The sequence below is a fragment of the Pezoporus wallicus genome, unplaced genomic scaffold, assembly GCF_028554395.1.
Source record: "Pezoporus wallicus isolate ANWC-B61680 ecotype Strahan unplaced genomic scaffold, APGP_CSIRO_Pwel_v1 contig_2908, whole genome shotgun sequence".
Taxonomy (NCBI): domain Eukaryota; kingdom Metazoa; phylum Chordata; class Aves; order Psittaciformes; family Psittacidae; genus Pezoporus; species Pezoporus wallicus.
In genome coordinates, this window is record NW_026642179.1 from 5,677,792 (window position 1) to 5,691,348 (window position 13,557).

General features: G+C 45.0%; 1 protein-coding gene across 1 annotated transcript in view; it reads right to left on the bottom strand.

The window, feature by feature from the left end:
• Positions 1-1,302: 1,302 nt before the first annotated feature.
• The window catches only part of TMTC1 (transmembrane O-mannosyltransferase targeting cadherins 1), a 147,213-nt gene continuing 134,958 nt past the window's right edge, over positions 1,303-13,557 (bottom strand). Inside the window, exons 14-20 of the mRNA XM_057427857.1 lie at positions 8,350-8,452; positions 5,237-5,372; positions 4,301-4,445; positions 4,051-4,188; positions 3,559-3,681; positions 2,393-2,470; positions 1,303-1,653 (exon numbers count right to left, since the gene is read on the bottom strand). Of these exons, the coding sequence (XP_057283840.1) occupies positions 1,513-1,653; positions 2,393-2,470; positions 3,559-3,681; positions 4,051-4,188; positions 4,301-4,445; positions 5,237-5,372; positions 8,350-8,452 (864 nt within the window). The 3' untranslated portion in view covers positions 1,303-1,512. The remainder of the gene's footprint in view (positions 1,654-2,392; positions 2,471-3,558; positions 3,682-4,050; positions 4,189-4,300; positions 4,446-5,236; positions 5,373-8,349; positions 8,453-13,557) is intronic.

Below are 13,557 nucleotides of genomic sequence, written 5' to 3' on the forward strand. Positions count from 1 at the left end.
CAAGGTGCCATGGCCAGCACCAGCTCAAGCCAGGTGCCACGTGGGTCACTGGCACACAGGCTTTTCCTGACGGGTGTGTATCAAGGAATCACATACCTAATCTGAACTATCCTTTAATAATAGTGCCAAACCCTGGCATGTTCTTTCATTGGAACTGGCCACAAACCCTGGTGGAAGCAGCAGAAGCGCTATTATTGCAGTGACATTATGGCCCAATGTGCTCTGCAGCCATTTGCTTTAGAAACATCATTAGAGGGAGTTATTCAAGCACACCTTGATGGTATTGCATTTTTCCAGCTTCAGACAATGCGAGTCACAACACCCAGCCATGTGGCCAGCTGTGAAGGATACTGTCCAATTTGTATAAAAAGAGAAAATATATTAATTATTTGATTATTATAAGTTAAATAAATAAAACTCAAAAATAAAAGTCCCAATTCTGAAGAGATTTTGTTCTCCCACTTCAGTATTCAAAAATATAGATTTATGACTGATCGCCTATAGGTCATTTTCAGTATCTTTAAGGGGAAGGGGTGAGAACACTTTGACATAGTATTTTGTCAGTGCTATCACCATGATAAATGGGCTTCGTCCCTGAAAACCCGTAAAGAAAGCCTCCTTAGTACGTTTCCAGGCCTAGGAAATCTTCCCTCATTCTCTGTGGCTTTACTTTACCTCCTATATGGATCAGATTGGTTGGGGTTTTTTACTGGGGACTGGACAGGAGGACAAGTAGTTCTAGAGATTCCTATTGCCTTTGGATGCTTCTAATTTCTTTTTCAGCGTAATAATTATCTGGCCTGAAGGGAGAGGGAAAAGGGTAAAGCCATATACTTGACAACATTGTCAAACCTGAATTAGTACAAGATGACTATCTTGTGAGTAACACATTCAGGGGAGGTTTTCCCTCAAAGGTTCATTTCTCCTACTTGTAGAATCATCCTTCTAGGGTGGTATTTAGATACTGTTTTCCCTTCCTTTAGAATAATTTTCAAGTCACATTCAGAGCTGTACAAGTGGCCACCACTTCCTCAGCATTAACCCCTTGAAACTTTTTTATGTGACCATTGACCATTTTTCTGGCTCAAAGTGACCTGGCAGCACTTGCAATGAAGCCCATTAGTGGTACTTTATGTGAAAAATGTGAGCCTATGTTGAGTAATAAGAGGTGCTACTTCACCCCTGCTGCAATGGATGAGTGCTTTGTCTCCGTGGTTTCCCCAGTGATAACCAAGATATTGAAGGTACACGTCCCACCCAGACTCCCAGTGTGCTTAAAATGGACCAGCCTAAACAAAAATCTTGATTAAAGGAAGGTTTTCACTCATTCTCCAGCATGTCCCACAGGAGCAAAGTGGCACCTGTAACTTTGGTCAAACGTAAGCATGCATTCAAAATCTGCCTTCCGGAAGTCTGAGTCCTATCAAAGTTCCTTCAGCATCACTTCAAGAATAGGTTTCCACCATACTCTTCTCCAAGGGGCATGAGTTTCATTCCACTGATGACTGAATGCTATGTTTGGTCTTTCTCCTGGACTTCCTGAAACCGTTTCTCCAAGCGATCCAGTTTGGCCAGATTCTCCTTCAGCAACTTGCTGTTTGGAACCAGCTGTAAGGCTTTCTCATAGTAGCCACGGGCGGTGATGTAGCTCCCCTACAAAGAAAATGAGTGGCAGATTTCATTCGCATTCCCTGACATACAAAGTTAACTCCTTGGGAATGGTGAAGACCATAATACGCAGGAAAAAAAAATTATAAAACCTGATATTGTTAGGTAACAGGAATACTTCTTCATTATGAAATGGATCACGGAGTGCCATTAGCCTAAATTTGGTCAAACACACAGTAGATTTACATTTGTCTGTTATATTGTACCAGAAGAGTTAATTTCACTCAGCAACAGGATAGCTTGAGGATATCATACAGTGTGACTCCTTAAGACCCACATCATAATGATATGCTAAAGTATTCAAAAAGATAAGCAATCACAGGGCGGGCTGTCTATTTCCATAATTTCATGCCAGTACTCTGCATTAGACATCTTTATTAAGTTAATTCCATAGAGAGGAATCTTAAAAGTCAACTCACGGTGACTTTTCTCTAAGGTAGGTAAACAACCAAAGCAGGAAAGCTTTAGAGATGGGCACGTTGTTCCTTGCAGCCTGCTCTCTTAAAATATGAGATTTACATTACAAGATAGATATTCCAAAGCAATCTGGTTGGGAAGTTCTAGTTGGGGTGAGCAGAATTTCCTCCCTTTTGGGGTAAAATATGTCAGGGACACTCACTGTTCATACACATGCAGTTCTTGGCAGCCTGAAACAAATTTGGCTTTCTGTCCCAAGTAGTAGTCTCTGTACTCGGCATCTTAAGGAAAAGCAAAAATGTCATACCTTGATGTGCTCGATGCCTCCCATATTCATCCAGGCCTGTGCTTGGTCTGGGTTGAGCTCCACAGCCTGTTTATAGCTCTACATAAATATGAAACATTTTTAGGTTAAGAGTCTGAATCTCCAAACAAAACCAGTGCTGGAGAGGAAAGAGAAAGTTTCCTCTCCTGAATCCATTTAAAATATAACTTCAAATTCTTCTCACATACAACGCACAAGCTGAGTTTCAGCTTCTTCACAGCAGAGGCAACATAATACACTGCTTCACTACTGAGCTCATCTTGAAGGTTTTCCCTGCCCACAGCACCATATGAGGAGCCACGCCAACCCTTGTGACCCTCTCTCTGGACCCTGCACCACTGGGGTCTCCTGCACATCAGGGTCATTTCCTTGGGCAGGTGCCTGCCAACCACAAGCCATGTGTGGGTTGTGATGCTCCTCATCTGCAAGGCTTTGGAGCTGGCAGCAGACTATGGTACAGTCACTTGTGCGGAGGTTCCACAAGGACCCGAGGGCAATGCTATCACTCTCCACTGGCTCCACCACTGTGCATGGGAGAAGCTGCAACAAGGACCTTCTGGACTCTGCCAAACAACATCGTTTCTATGGTGTCACAAAAGGAAAGGATTCAAATCAGGATTAGACATCTTGAGGGGTACTGAGAATATTCAGAACTGTCCCACTAATATTCTGTACTATTATATAATGCTAACATAATTTCTGAGCTCTCAAGCCTACTGCTCCATAGGATAAGCCAACCTCTTAGCTATTAGGTAATAAGGTGAGATATAACATCATGGTGGGTTCTCACAATTCCCCATGCTTCCAGCTGAGCCACCTGGGGTTGGACATCACTGGGAAGGGGGCTGGGGCTGGATGGACCAAGGGTCTGGTCAATGAGAAAAGGCCTAGGCTCCTCCATAATCCCACCACGATTCTGTACTAAACCTCTCAGAGCAGGGAGGTCTATTTCCACACAGGAATAAGGAAAAATTTGCAGCTAGGTCTCGCAAAATAAGGTGCCCCATAGCTTTACCTGTACCACTGCTGAACTTCTGAGCTCCCAAGAGCAACAGCCAGGGTGCACACTCCAGGGAGCATTAGATGCAGTGACCTAACTCTTATCTTTAAATCTACAAAACTATCCACAGGGCTGAGAGCAGTCGTACCTCAAAAGCCTTGTCAAGGAGATTCTGTTCTCTTAGCTGGTTTCCTTTAGTGAAAAAGAGCTCTGATATGACTTTTGGATCCTTTGGTTTTAGCTGAAGAGCTTTTTCTATAGCTTCAAGTGCCTGTGAGAATGCAAGAAGATGTTGTGTTACTGTATTCTGTGCCCTCACCACTAGGCCTCCCAGCATAAAAGTTACCTTCTTCCTTTCCCTTGTTTGCCCCACACCACTAACACACATAGAAATGATATTTTATATGCTTGTGGCTTCGTGGCAGTGGGGTTGACAGCAGTGGGAGCAGTAAGTAATAAAAAACCCACACTGTTTAACTTCAGTCCCAGTATCTAGATAAAAAGGAGGGTTTAGTAAAAATATTAACCCACTGGATGTGCACTAAGGCATGTGACATGTCTCTGGACAGATGGAGTGTAAAATTCAATCTGAGCTCTGTGTGTGAGCCCTCAGGACAAGGGCACTCTGGAGCCATGGTACCTTAGTATAGTGCTCCTGCTTGCTGTAGATGGCCGAGAGAAGACGGTAGCACTCCAGACACTTCACATCCTCGTTGAGTATATGGTTTGTCATCTTTTCAGCCTCCTTCGTCCGCCCCATCATTGCTAAAACCTGAGCCTGCAGAGCCACATTATAAAGGGTTATGGCATTAAAAATCTCAGCCCTCCTTAATAGATGATGCTGCACCCAGTGGCTGGTGCTCCAGTTCCACGGTCTCATTCACACTCACCAGTGCCAGTCGGATCTCTTTGTTCGAAGGCTGCAGTGATCCTGCTTCTCTGTAAACCTGCAGCGCTTCTTCATACCGCCCCGTGTTATAATACAGAGCCCCCAGCGGGGACAGTATTTCAGCCTTCCGGGATACCTTCAGTGCCCTGGAATTTGGGAAAAAGAGATGCTCTGGGTGGTGTAGGGATCAAAGCAGAAGAGCGAGGAGCGGCTTGTCCTGAGATAGAACTGCTAAGCTCTACACCCTGCTCATCCCACCCTGAGAAGCATAAACTTAAGGTCTCTTGGAGGGGTAAGCATGCCCACAGCAGCAATCTCTCTGGCTGCCTGAAAAGGACAGACAGATACTTCCAAAGTGCATCTGGAGTGAGAATGGCTGATGGTGGCAGAAACTGGGAAATGTGAACACAAATAAGGATGCCAAGAAGGAGGGCCCCTCCCACCCAAAAAACAGTCCACCCTGCTGCATACTAGGAGTCAGAGCCTGCCTTACTGGCACATTACTGGGGTGGGTCAGAGTTCCCAATGGTGTCAAAGTTTTAGTGGTGGTCTGTGCAGCAGTTATAGCTGTTACTGGTGCAGCATGCACAGACCAGCTTCAGGAAGGGTGGGAGTCCTGCTAACAACCTATTCATGCCCTCAGGGATCTTCTGACTTCATCTTAGGAGCATCCCCCAGCCAAAAGCAGCAGTGTGTCCATCCTGCGGATTGGGAACGGGCCAGAGAAGTCAACACTGCCTGAGTCTGTGCTGCTTCTCCAAGCATTCCCTAAAAATAGCCAAATAACCAAAGGTAAATCTGGAGATTTACCTGGAGGTTTTTATCTGGATGGAGAAAGAAACATGCACTGACAGATTCATCTATCAGAGGCTCTTTGGAAGAGACAAACCTTATAAGAGGAAGAGAGAAACCTTTGTTTAGCATCCCAAATTCTTACCGCTTATACCACACTTCAGCCTCTTTGTTCTGCCCCAGGGAGCGGTGAAGCCTGCCCAGGTTGACCATGGCCACGTGGTGAGTGGAGCTCAGGTGGATGGCCTGCTTGTAGTGGGACACGGCTCGCTCAGGAGCCCCTGGAGAGAAACACGGCAATTAAACTGATGCATTAAAAAAAAGCCTGTCACAAATTTAGCAGACAGTAATGCTCTGGGTTCTTCTTTCATCTACTGCTGTGTACATGGGAACCATTTTGAGAGAGAAATACTGCCTCAGCCTTTTGCGATTCAGTACAAGCAAAATTGCTGTCCAGACTAATAGGCTCCAATATTCAGAGACAACCCTGAGAAGCAGATTTGCATGGGGTGGGCTGTTGCAAGTCAAGTCAATTGTTGCAGCAAATTGCTGCAGGGGAGATACATCCACTGTGCTAAGCACAGAGCCCACCCCAGAGAGGGGGCTGCGGCACGTATCTCACCTACTGGTAGAGCACCCTTCCACCCTGGCCCACTGGAGAGAAAGGCAACACAGACATGGAGAATAAGCCACCCGGTATACCCCACAAGCTCACCAGAGCTGCAAATAGTTTCAGGTCTTCCCAAACAGGGTGATTCTCTCCACCTCTGTTGGCTGGCCCTGCTCAGTCTCTGTGCATTGCTCACCTGGACTGGGAGTAGCTGCCAGTGACGAGCTAATTCCTACCTGGAGTCAATGAATCCCAGACCAGAGGGGTCCAGGTGCCCATTTTGGATCTTGTAGGCACCAACTCCATGTTGCAGAGGAGCCATTGGGTGGCACTGCTTCCCCGTGTGACAGTGTGTACTGGTGCGAGGTCCTGCAGTCCATGACATCACTGAGCACCAGCACAAAATACAACACGGTGCAAAAGGCAAGGCACCAGACCACGAGCCCAAAAGCCTGAAGTTGTATTTCTAACACTATATTTTTATTCAGCTAAGTAATGGCTTTCCTCGAGAAGGATCTTGAAGTGCTTCCCTCAGGCAGGGCCTGCTGGCTACCTACTAAATAAATTAATGGAGCACACTGCATTCCAGCAGTGTGAATATCGTGTTTTTAACCCCACTGCTCGTTAAATTGGTTTGCACACTGTAGACCAGATAATCTCCTGATGAAAACCGATACTCACAGAGCTTCATCCACCAACAAAGCTTTGGAGTGTTGGCATTTTTTGAAGCCGAATCACTTCACAATGTATTTAATTCAATTTCTAGCTGAAAAGCAGAACTTGAAAGCAGCCTGTGCGTGCTGGGGCACTGAGCATCTGCTGCTGTGGGAATTGTATTTTCATAGCTCTTCAGATCTCGTTTGGTTTCTCTGAGACTATCTCCATAACATAAAAGTAACAGTGACACTTCTCAGCACCTCCTTTACAGGAGAGAGGAGGGACGTCTGTAGGGAGGTTTAGAAGCACTTAAGATTCATCAAAGGCCAATGATGCATCTTTCAAGGTAGGACTTTTTCAACACATCCATCAGAAGCCTTCATCTTCTCCCACCTCTGGCAGATGTTTTTGAAAATCACATGTACAAAACATCCTGGGAAGCAGCTGGGTGTGCACCATAGTCTGTAAGTCAGCCACTGCCTCCCCTGCTCAACACACAGGGGTAATGTGCATCGTTAAGGGAGATGAATGTCTATGACCACTGCAGAGCTGTCTATTACGGCTCCTGGGAGCTGACACTTGCTGGAGGCTTGTTGCACAAAGTCCTGCAAGTTAATTGGTGTGGTGCTTCTCAGCATCTCCCTGTGCCTGCTGGGGAAGAGCCCAGCCTGTGATGGGCTCAATACCAGCTGCTTCCTTCATGTATTGTCATGTCTCCGGGAGGGTTATTTACACATAATGCCTGAAGTACCAGAAGTCAGTGGGGTTTTTTCTTCTTGTTTGTGTGCAGGGAAGTGTAGTAGTAAACCAGGAAGAGTTAGTTCTCACCTTGGCACAAGTGCAAAAAATAGAAAGTGCACTGCAGTGCATTTGGACCACAGTTTTTGGCAGGAAAAGGGCAGCTTATCTGGGATGGCAAGCAGAGATAAGCACAATGACAGTGTGAAAATACTGAGGAATTTCTATTATTTGCAAGCTTGAATTTTGCAGGGCACAAATTCAGAAACTCAACCTCTGTTGCTAATGCTGAAATGCCTTTTTTTGATTATGAATATTCATTTTGCTTTCGTGTGTATTTTCACTGGTACTACAGAAGACCAGCGGCTGAGTGTCAGCTCAGAGGCAGGACAGTCACCTGCAGACTGATGGGTGCCACTGTCCTGTCTTCCCAAGTACCACAGGCACAGTTGCAAAGGGGCAGAATGGGTAGCAACCAAACACTTTAAGCTTACAATATTTCATCACTGGCTCTCAGCTCTGTTCTGAAGGGACCGGAGTGAGATAGTAATTTTGTTTCCGCTACTCATTTGTCAAACTTGGCTTTGCTTATAAAGCTGTCAATAAAGTCAGCAATTACAGTGGTGTTTTTTTGTTGTTGTCATTATGTGGATGGCAGGAAGTGCCTGAGTCCATGGAATTTGAATAGGAACCAGGAGCTCAGAAAAGAAAGGCTTTGGATGTCATTATGGAGCTCCTGAGAAATCAATTCACCCCAGAGTATCTTAGGTTTTCTTTTCACAAGATGGTTGTTGTTTAAAAGCCATGTTTATTTTTATAGTGGTGGCACTCAACCTTTACAGTCAAAGAGCTGATTTGTCACCAAGCAGAGTGGAAAGTGCTCCAGACCATAACTATCCACTTGTGTGCCTGGAATTGGGTTTGATGTGGCCATGCTTTCCTGAAGAAACAGCAGGATTGTCGGGGTGCTGCCCAGCTCAAATTGAAGATGACAACCGCCTGTACGAAGATGCTGAGAAACACTGAAGGAAACAACTGGGCTGAACGCCACTGCCGCACAGTGCCTGAATTGATTACAAATTCCAGTACACTGTGCCATCTTGATAGCACAGGAATATTTATTTCCAAGCTACAGTGGAGGCACATCTATTGCTTTGGAAGCTTTTCACACCCTTTCAGATGCACGCTGCTGAATAAAACAACTCAAAGCAAATAAGGCAGAAAGGGCAAATTCCTTGCTGCTTCTCACTTACCGGTATCAACCAAGAAAACACCATAGTTGTTATGCAGATCGGAGCTCTCTGGACAATTTTCTATTCCAGCCTTATAGACCTCTTCTGCTTCCTTAAGCCGTTCCTTAAAAGAGAAGATTTCTTAGCCATGGCAGAAAAGGTGTCAGCATCATTTGCTGTATGTGGAGCTCAAGGTCTGAGCCCACCCCACTGTCTAGGAGGCCAGAATTATACCCCATGGCATGGATGACGTATAGCTCCCATCTGGTACCCCAGAGCAATTCAGACAGCCTTCCCCCATACGTTTGCAATTGGAGCTATCTGTGAAACAAAAATAATAGCTGGAAAAGGTGGCTCCTGTGCAATGTCAGTGAGCCCAGCTGGGCATGTACCCAGCCAGGTAATACACAGCGACAGGGGTCGTGTTGGTTCTGCTGAGAAATACCTGTCATCTGGGAGCTGATATATTTTCATTTATTTGTTTAATGAGCATCTCGCTGGCTAACATTTCCCCTCTGCAGCTCTGCTATTCTATCCCTAGGCAGCAGGGAAAACATACGGAGTGAAAGCTTGGCTTGTGTGATGCCTGGGGGACGGGGAGCTCCACAGGGAGACGGGAAGCTGGAGGAGGACGGGGGGCAATGAAAGAGTGGGGAAAATTTGACAGATCCAGATTAAAACCAGGCGTTGTCAATGCATGAGATGTAAGCTCACTGGGATTGATGGGATGTGCCATCACGCTGATTCCCAGATGCACTGAGCCCTTACATTTTGCATGGATTTAAAGGGCATTTCTTGGTGCTGAGCATGTCTGGAAAATACAGAACTTTTCTTTGGGAACACCCTGCCTACAGAAAGTGTACCACAGGCTGTTTACTCTCTAGCCTGAGCTACAAACAGCCTGGTCCTGACACAAAAATTAGGTGTCTCGTTTGGATAAATAGCAATTTAATAAGTTTTCCATTTCCCTCCAGCCAGCCAGAGCGTGCCCACTGCCTGCACGCTCACTAGCATGGGTTATCACAGTCTTCCTCCCCTCCCTAACCTCAGAGGCTTGCCGTTGCATGTATTTATGGAAGGAAGCTGTGAACAGCAGAGACAAGCAGAGTGCAGAGGGGTGTCAGGCAAGCCTCCAGCACCAAAGATGCTTTCTTCTATTCTTTCCCTGCCATGGAGTGGTACAACCCTACGGCAACAAACTCCAGAGCCCCCTGATGATGCTCCCAAGCAAAATCAGCCATCTGGGTCTCCACTGTGGAGGGCCAGGAGCCACCAAAGCAAACGTCCTGCCTGGCAGCTGAACCCACACTGAAATAAATGGTTGGTCTACTCCCAGCTATGGACTGTGCTCTCCCCAAGCCCTGCAAATCCTAGAGCCTCGGACGCATTCTCTGGATTTAAATGGTGTACCTGATGGTAGCTTTTGTTCTGTAGCTGATTAAATGTGTGGGCTCCTTTCTCACCTCGTATTTCAGAACTGGGGAGCTGGAATTAATCGCATTGGAAGAATATGACTTGATGAAAGCACAGTTTGCCACGGTTAAGTGCTTTCACATTTATATGATAAAGGTCAGCCAGCAGAAAAGATAGGGTGTGACAAAACACAGAAACACATTTTTTAAAAGTGCTTAAGTTTGGACATTTTGGGTATATTTATGCGAATCTGACATCATTATCCTGAGGGGTCAGGAAAAGTGTAGCTATCATCAGCACTGACTGAAATGAAGAACAATTTCTTGAGAAAGCATCTGTGTTACCAAGACACTAACAAGTGTATTTTCAAAGATTTCTGTATTAGTTTCTTTTCCTCTGATTTTAATTTTCAGTCAAGGAATGTGGCTTTGTTTGCACATATGTCAGTTTTCTTCATTTTATTTACTGACCATAAACCCAATCTTTAAAACACGGAAGGACTGTGTTAAACTGGATTAGCAGAGTGTCCCATGGCAAAACGTTCACACTCACTAATATTGAGCACTTTTAGCATTTTCATCATGGCTCATTGCTTTTTTGGCACCTGCCTGCCTCAGGCTCAGCACAGAGTCTGGGATGATTTCTCTAACAAAGTTTTGCATTAAGCACAGTCAGAAATCGGGATGGGTGGGACCAGTTTTTTCTGCCAGAGCTTTCTCCCTCACAGCATCTCCTCTTCTTGGAAGAAACGCTCTAAATTCATCAAGGCTTGATTCTCATTAACGGTTTATAATGCCACTCCCGATGCTCATGAAACATTCATCAACCTCACAAAATGCAGAAGATTGGCTTAAAAAAAGTATGAGATTTTTATGATATTAAATATATTATGCATGTGAGGATCTCTCAGTTGAACTCCAAGGGGTTTAAGTCTGGTTTTTCATGGCTCAGTTTTCACACACACACACACACACACACACACACACACACACAGAGGGAAGAAGGTACTGTTCAAGTGCATCAGAGGAAATCCTGGAGAACCAGGAGAGTTGTGCAAATAGCAAACAAAAATGTTTGATTTCTGATATTAGCACCACTGCAGTTATCATAGAGAACAAGGAAAACAACAATACGTTGTGACCAAATTACAACACCAAGTAGAAAAAGCAGTAAGAAAGGCAAGCCTTTGGTGACATGGTCTAGGGTGAGGCATCCTTGCCCATGGCAGTGGGGTTGGAACTAGATGACCTTAAGGTCCTTTCCAACCCTAACCATTCTATGATTCTACGATTCTGTGGTAAAAGGCACAAACAAGCCAAACTGTTTTATACAATGTGGCGGTAGTTTTTTTCCATGTCAGGTCTGGCTTCAGAACCAACTATTAAAGAGAGAAGAGGGCAATTACATTGAGTTACAGGCTAATTCCCTGGTTCATGGGGCATTTCTTTTAGGAACACTTTTTACATCTGTAGGAAGAAGGGGCCAATAAGCCTTATTTTGGATTCATTGCCCTTGATGGGGGGAACATGCTGTGTGGGACCAACCAAGGTAATCCAGGCAATAGTTCACCGAGCCACATCCACATGTTTCCTCCCTTCTTATCCTTAGTGCAAAGCTGGAGGAGCAGCAGCTTCTCATGAGCACGGTCATCTTGTGTGAGTTATTTTAATGCACCACTTATGACACTTCAGGCCCTTTCTATCACATCTCAGCATTTACTGCATAAACTACATGGCATCACAGATATCCTTCAGCTGTGAGACAGACACTGGGCCGCAAGTAGACAGAAAGACACATTTGTAATTTTTAGACAGTTTGGACATGATTCCTTGGACAAAGTAGGAAACCCAAAACTAAAAAATGGGATCCCGTCATCATCCTTTGGGCTGAAGTTACCAAAACTTCTGCACTTACCCCTCCAGAAAGCACACAGCATTAGGGTTTGATTCTGCAGCCCCCAGCCACGGACAGCAGCATGTGTTTGTAGGACAGCCCTTACTGCAGTCACTAGGATAAGTGTGTGAGGCAGAAGCTGCACAATCAGGTAGTCATTCACTGTGGCTGAATGTGAGAAGGTGTTAAGAGCCTGCAGGAAACAGCTATTTTCTGAGGAAATTGTACTATCTCTTTTCCCTACCACTTACTCAAGAGGGTAAACAATCTATATGTAAGAGTAGATGAATTATTGCTGGACTTATTAATGGCATTTGCTTTGGGCAGAAGGCCTCAGGGCTCTATAATCATTTTATTGCTCTGTTGACCTTACAATCGATGGTTCTAATTATTAAATTCAATTAATATTAAAACCAGGTACTACTGTGGAGGACTCATTTCCTATACGTGCAGAAGACTCTTTATTGACAGCTTTATTCAAAACATACTTCCCATTCAGTGAGTCTGTTCTTTCAATTCATACACTGTATTTCTATGCCCGTGTAGCTGACATTGATAGTATTCAAATATTTCATAGAAGCCTAGAATAGTTTGGGGTGGAAAGTACCTCAAAACCATCTAGTCCCAGTCCCCTGCCATGGGCAGGGACACCTTCTACTAGACGAGGTTGCTCCAAGCCCCATCCAGCCTGGCCTTGAACACTGCCAGAGATGGGGCAGCCGCAATTTCTCTAGGCAACTTCTGCCAGTGCCTCAGCACCCTCGCAGGGAAGAAAGTAATTTGAAAGTAATTTAGAAGGGAAAATAAAATAGCACATTTTTTAGTAATCCACATATATCATACATGAGTTTTGCAGAGTGCCTACATCATTAAAGAAACCTAAATCAGAACAAGACCTCTGCTTATAGTTTTGCTGAAATTTATCCACTTCCCTTACTGAAAGGTTTCACTAACCAGATCAATGGAAAACAGTGAAATAGGATACATTTCTGCTTTATCTGTATTTGCATTTGGCAGTCTTTATAGAAAGCTTTAGCACACCATGCTATGGAACAGTTAGATTTGAAACCTGGAGGAGAAAAAAATCAGTTTTCAAAGGTTTGTAGAGGTGTGCTGGAGCTGTGCAGTTATGAGGACCTTGTCACCCAACCCTGTATCCCCAAACTGGGGCCACTGGCTATGGCCAAAGCCCATGGGAGCGATGCCCAAAGCACAGCATCCCTCATCTCCTGCTGCAGGCATGGAGAAAAGCAGGGCCTGGTGGTCTTATCATGGGCACCCACACTTTGTGGCTTCTGAACTCAGGCATTTTGTGCTTCAATTTCCCTTTTTCTCCATGGGGGCAATATTTCACCTCACAGGGACCTTGTAGAAATAAATTACCTAACTACAGGGAGTAGAGGGAGCCGCAAGTAATGAGCATGGGGAGCAAGCCTGAGAGGAAATGAGTAATCCTGCCTCCAGAGCACAGCCTTGGCCATGCACGGTAAATAAGGCCTGGGGTTAAATAACCAATGAGGTTAAATAAAATATTGAACAGCTGTTCATTAAGAGCAACATAAAGGTAGTGAACCTTCCCATCCCCTGTATATGATCATCTACCACAGTAATGAAGTGCCATATCCCGATGTATGTATGCAAGGGGCAGAATTCAGGCTGCAGAGCCCACCTGTTTTTTGTCATTTCCTAGCTTTGGAGTGATTTATTATGAAATCTCAAAGTTACTGTCATGGTTTAAGCCCAGCCAGTAACTCAGAACCATGCAGCCGCTCACTCACTGACCCCCTTCTTCCCTCCCCACTCCTGAAGGGATGGGGAGGACAATGGAAAGAATTGAACTCCCATGGGTTGAGATAAGAACAGTCCAGTAACTAAGGTATAACACAAACCACTACTGCTACCACCGATAATAATAATCATAAG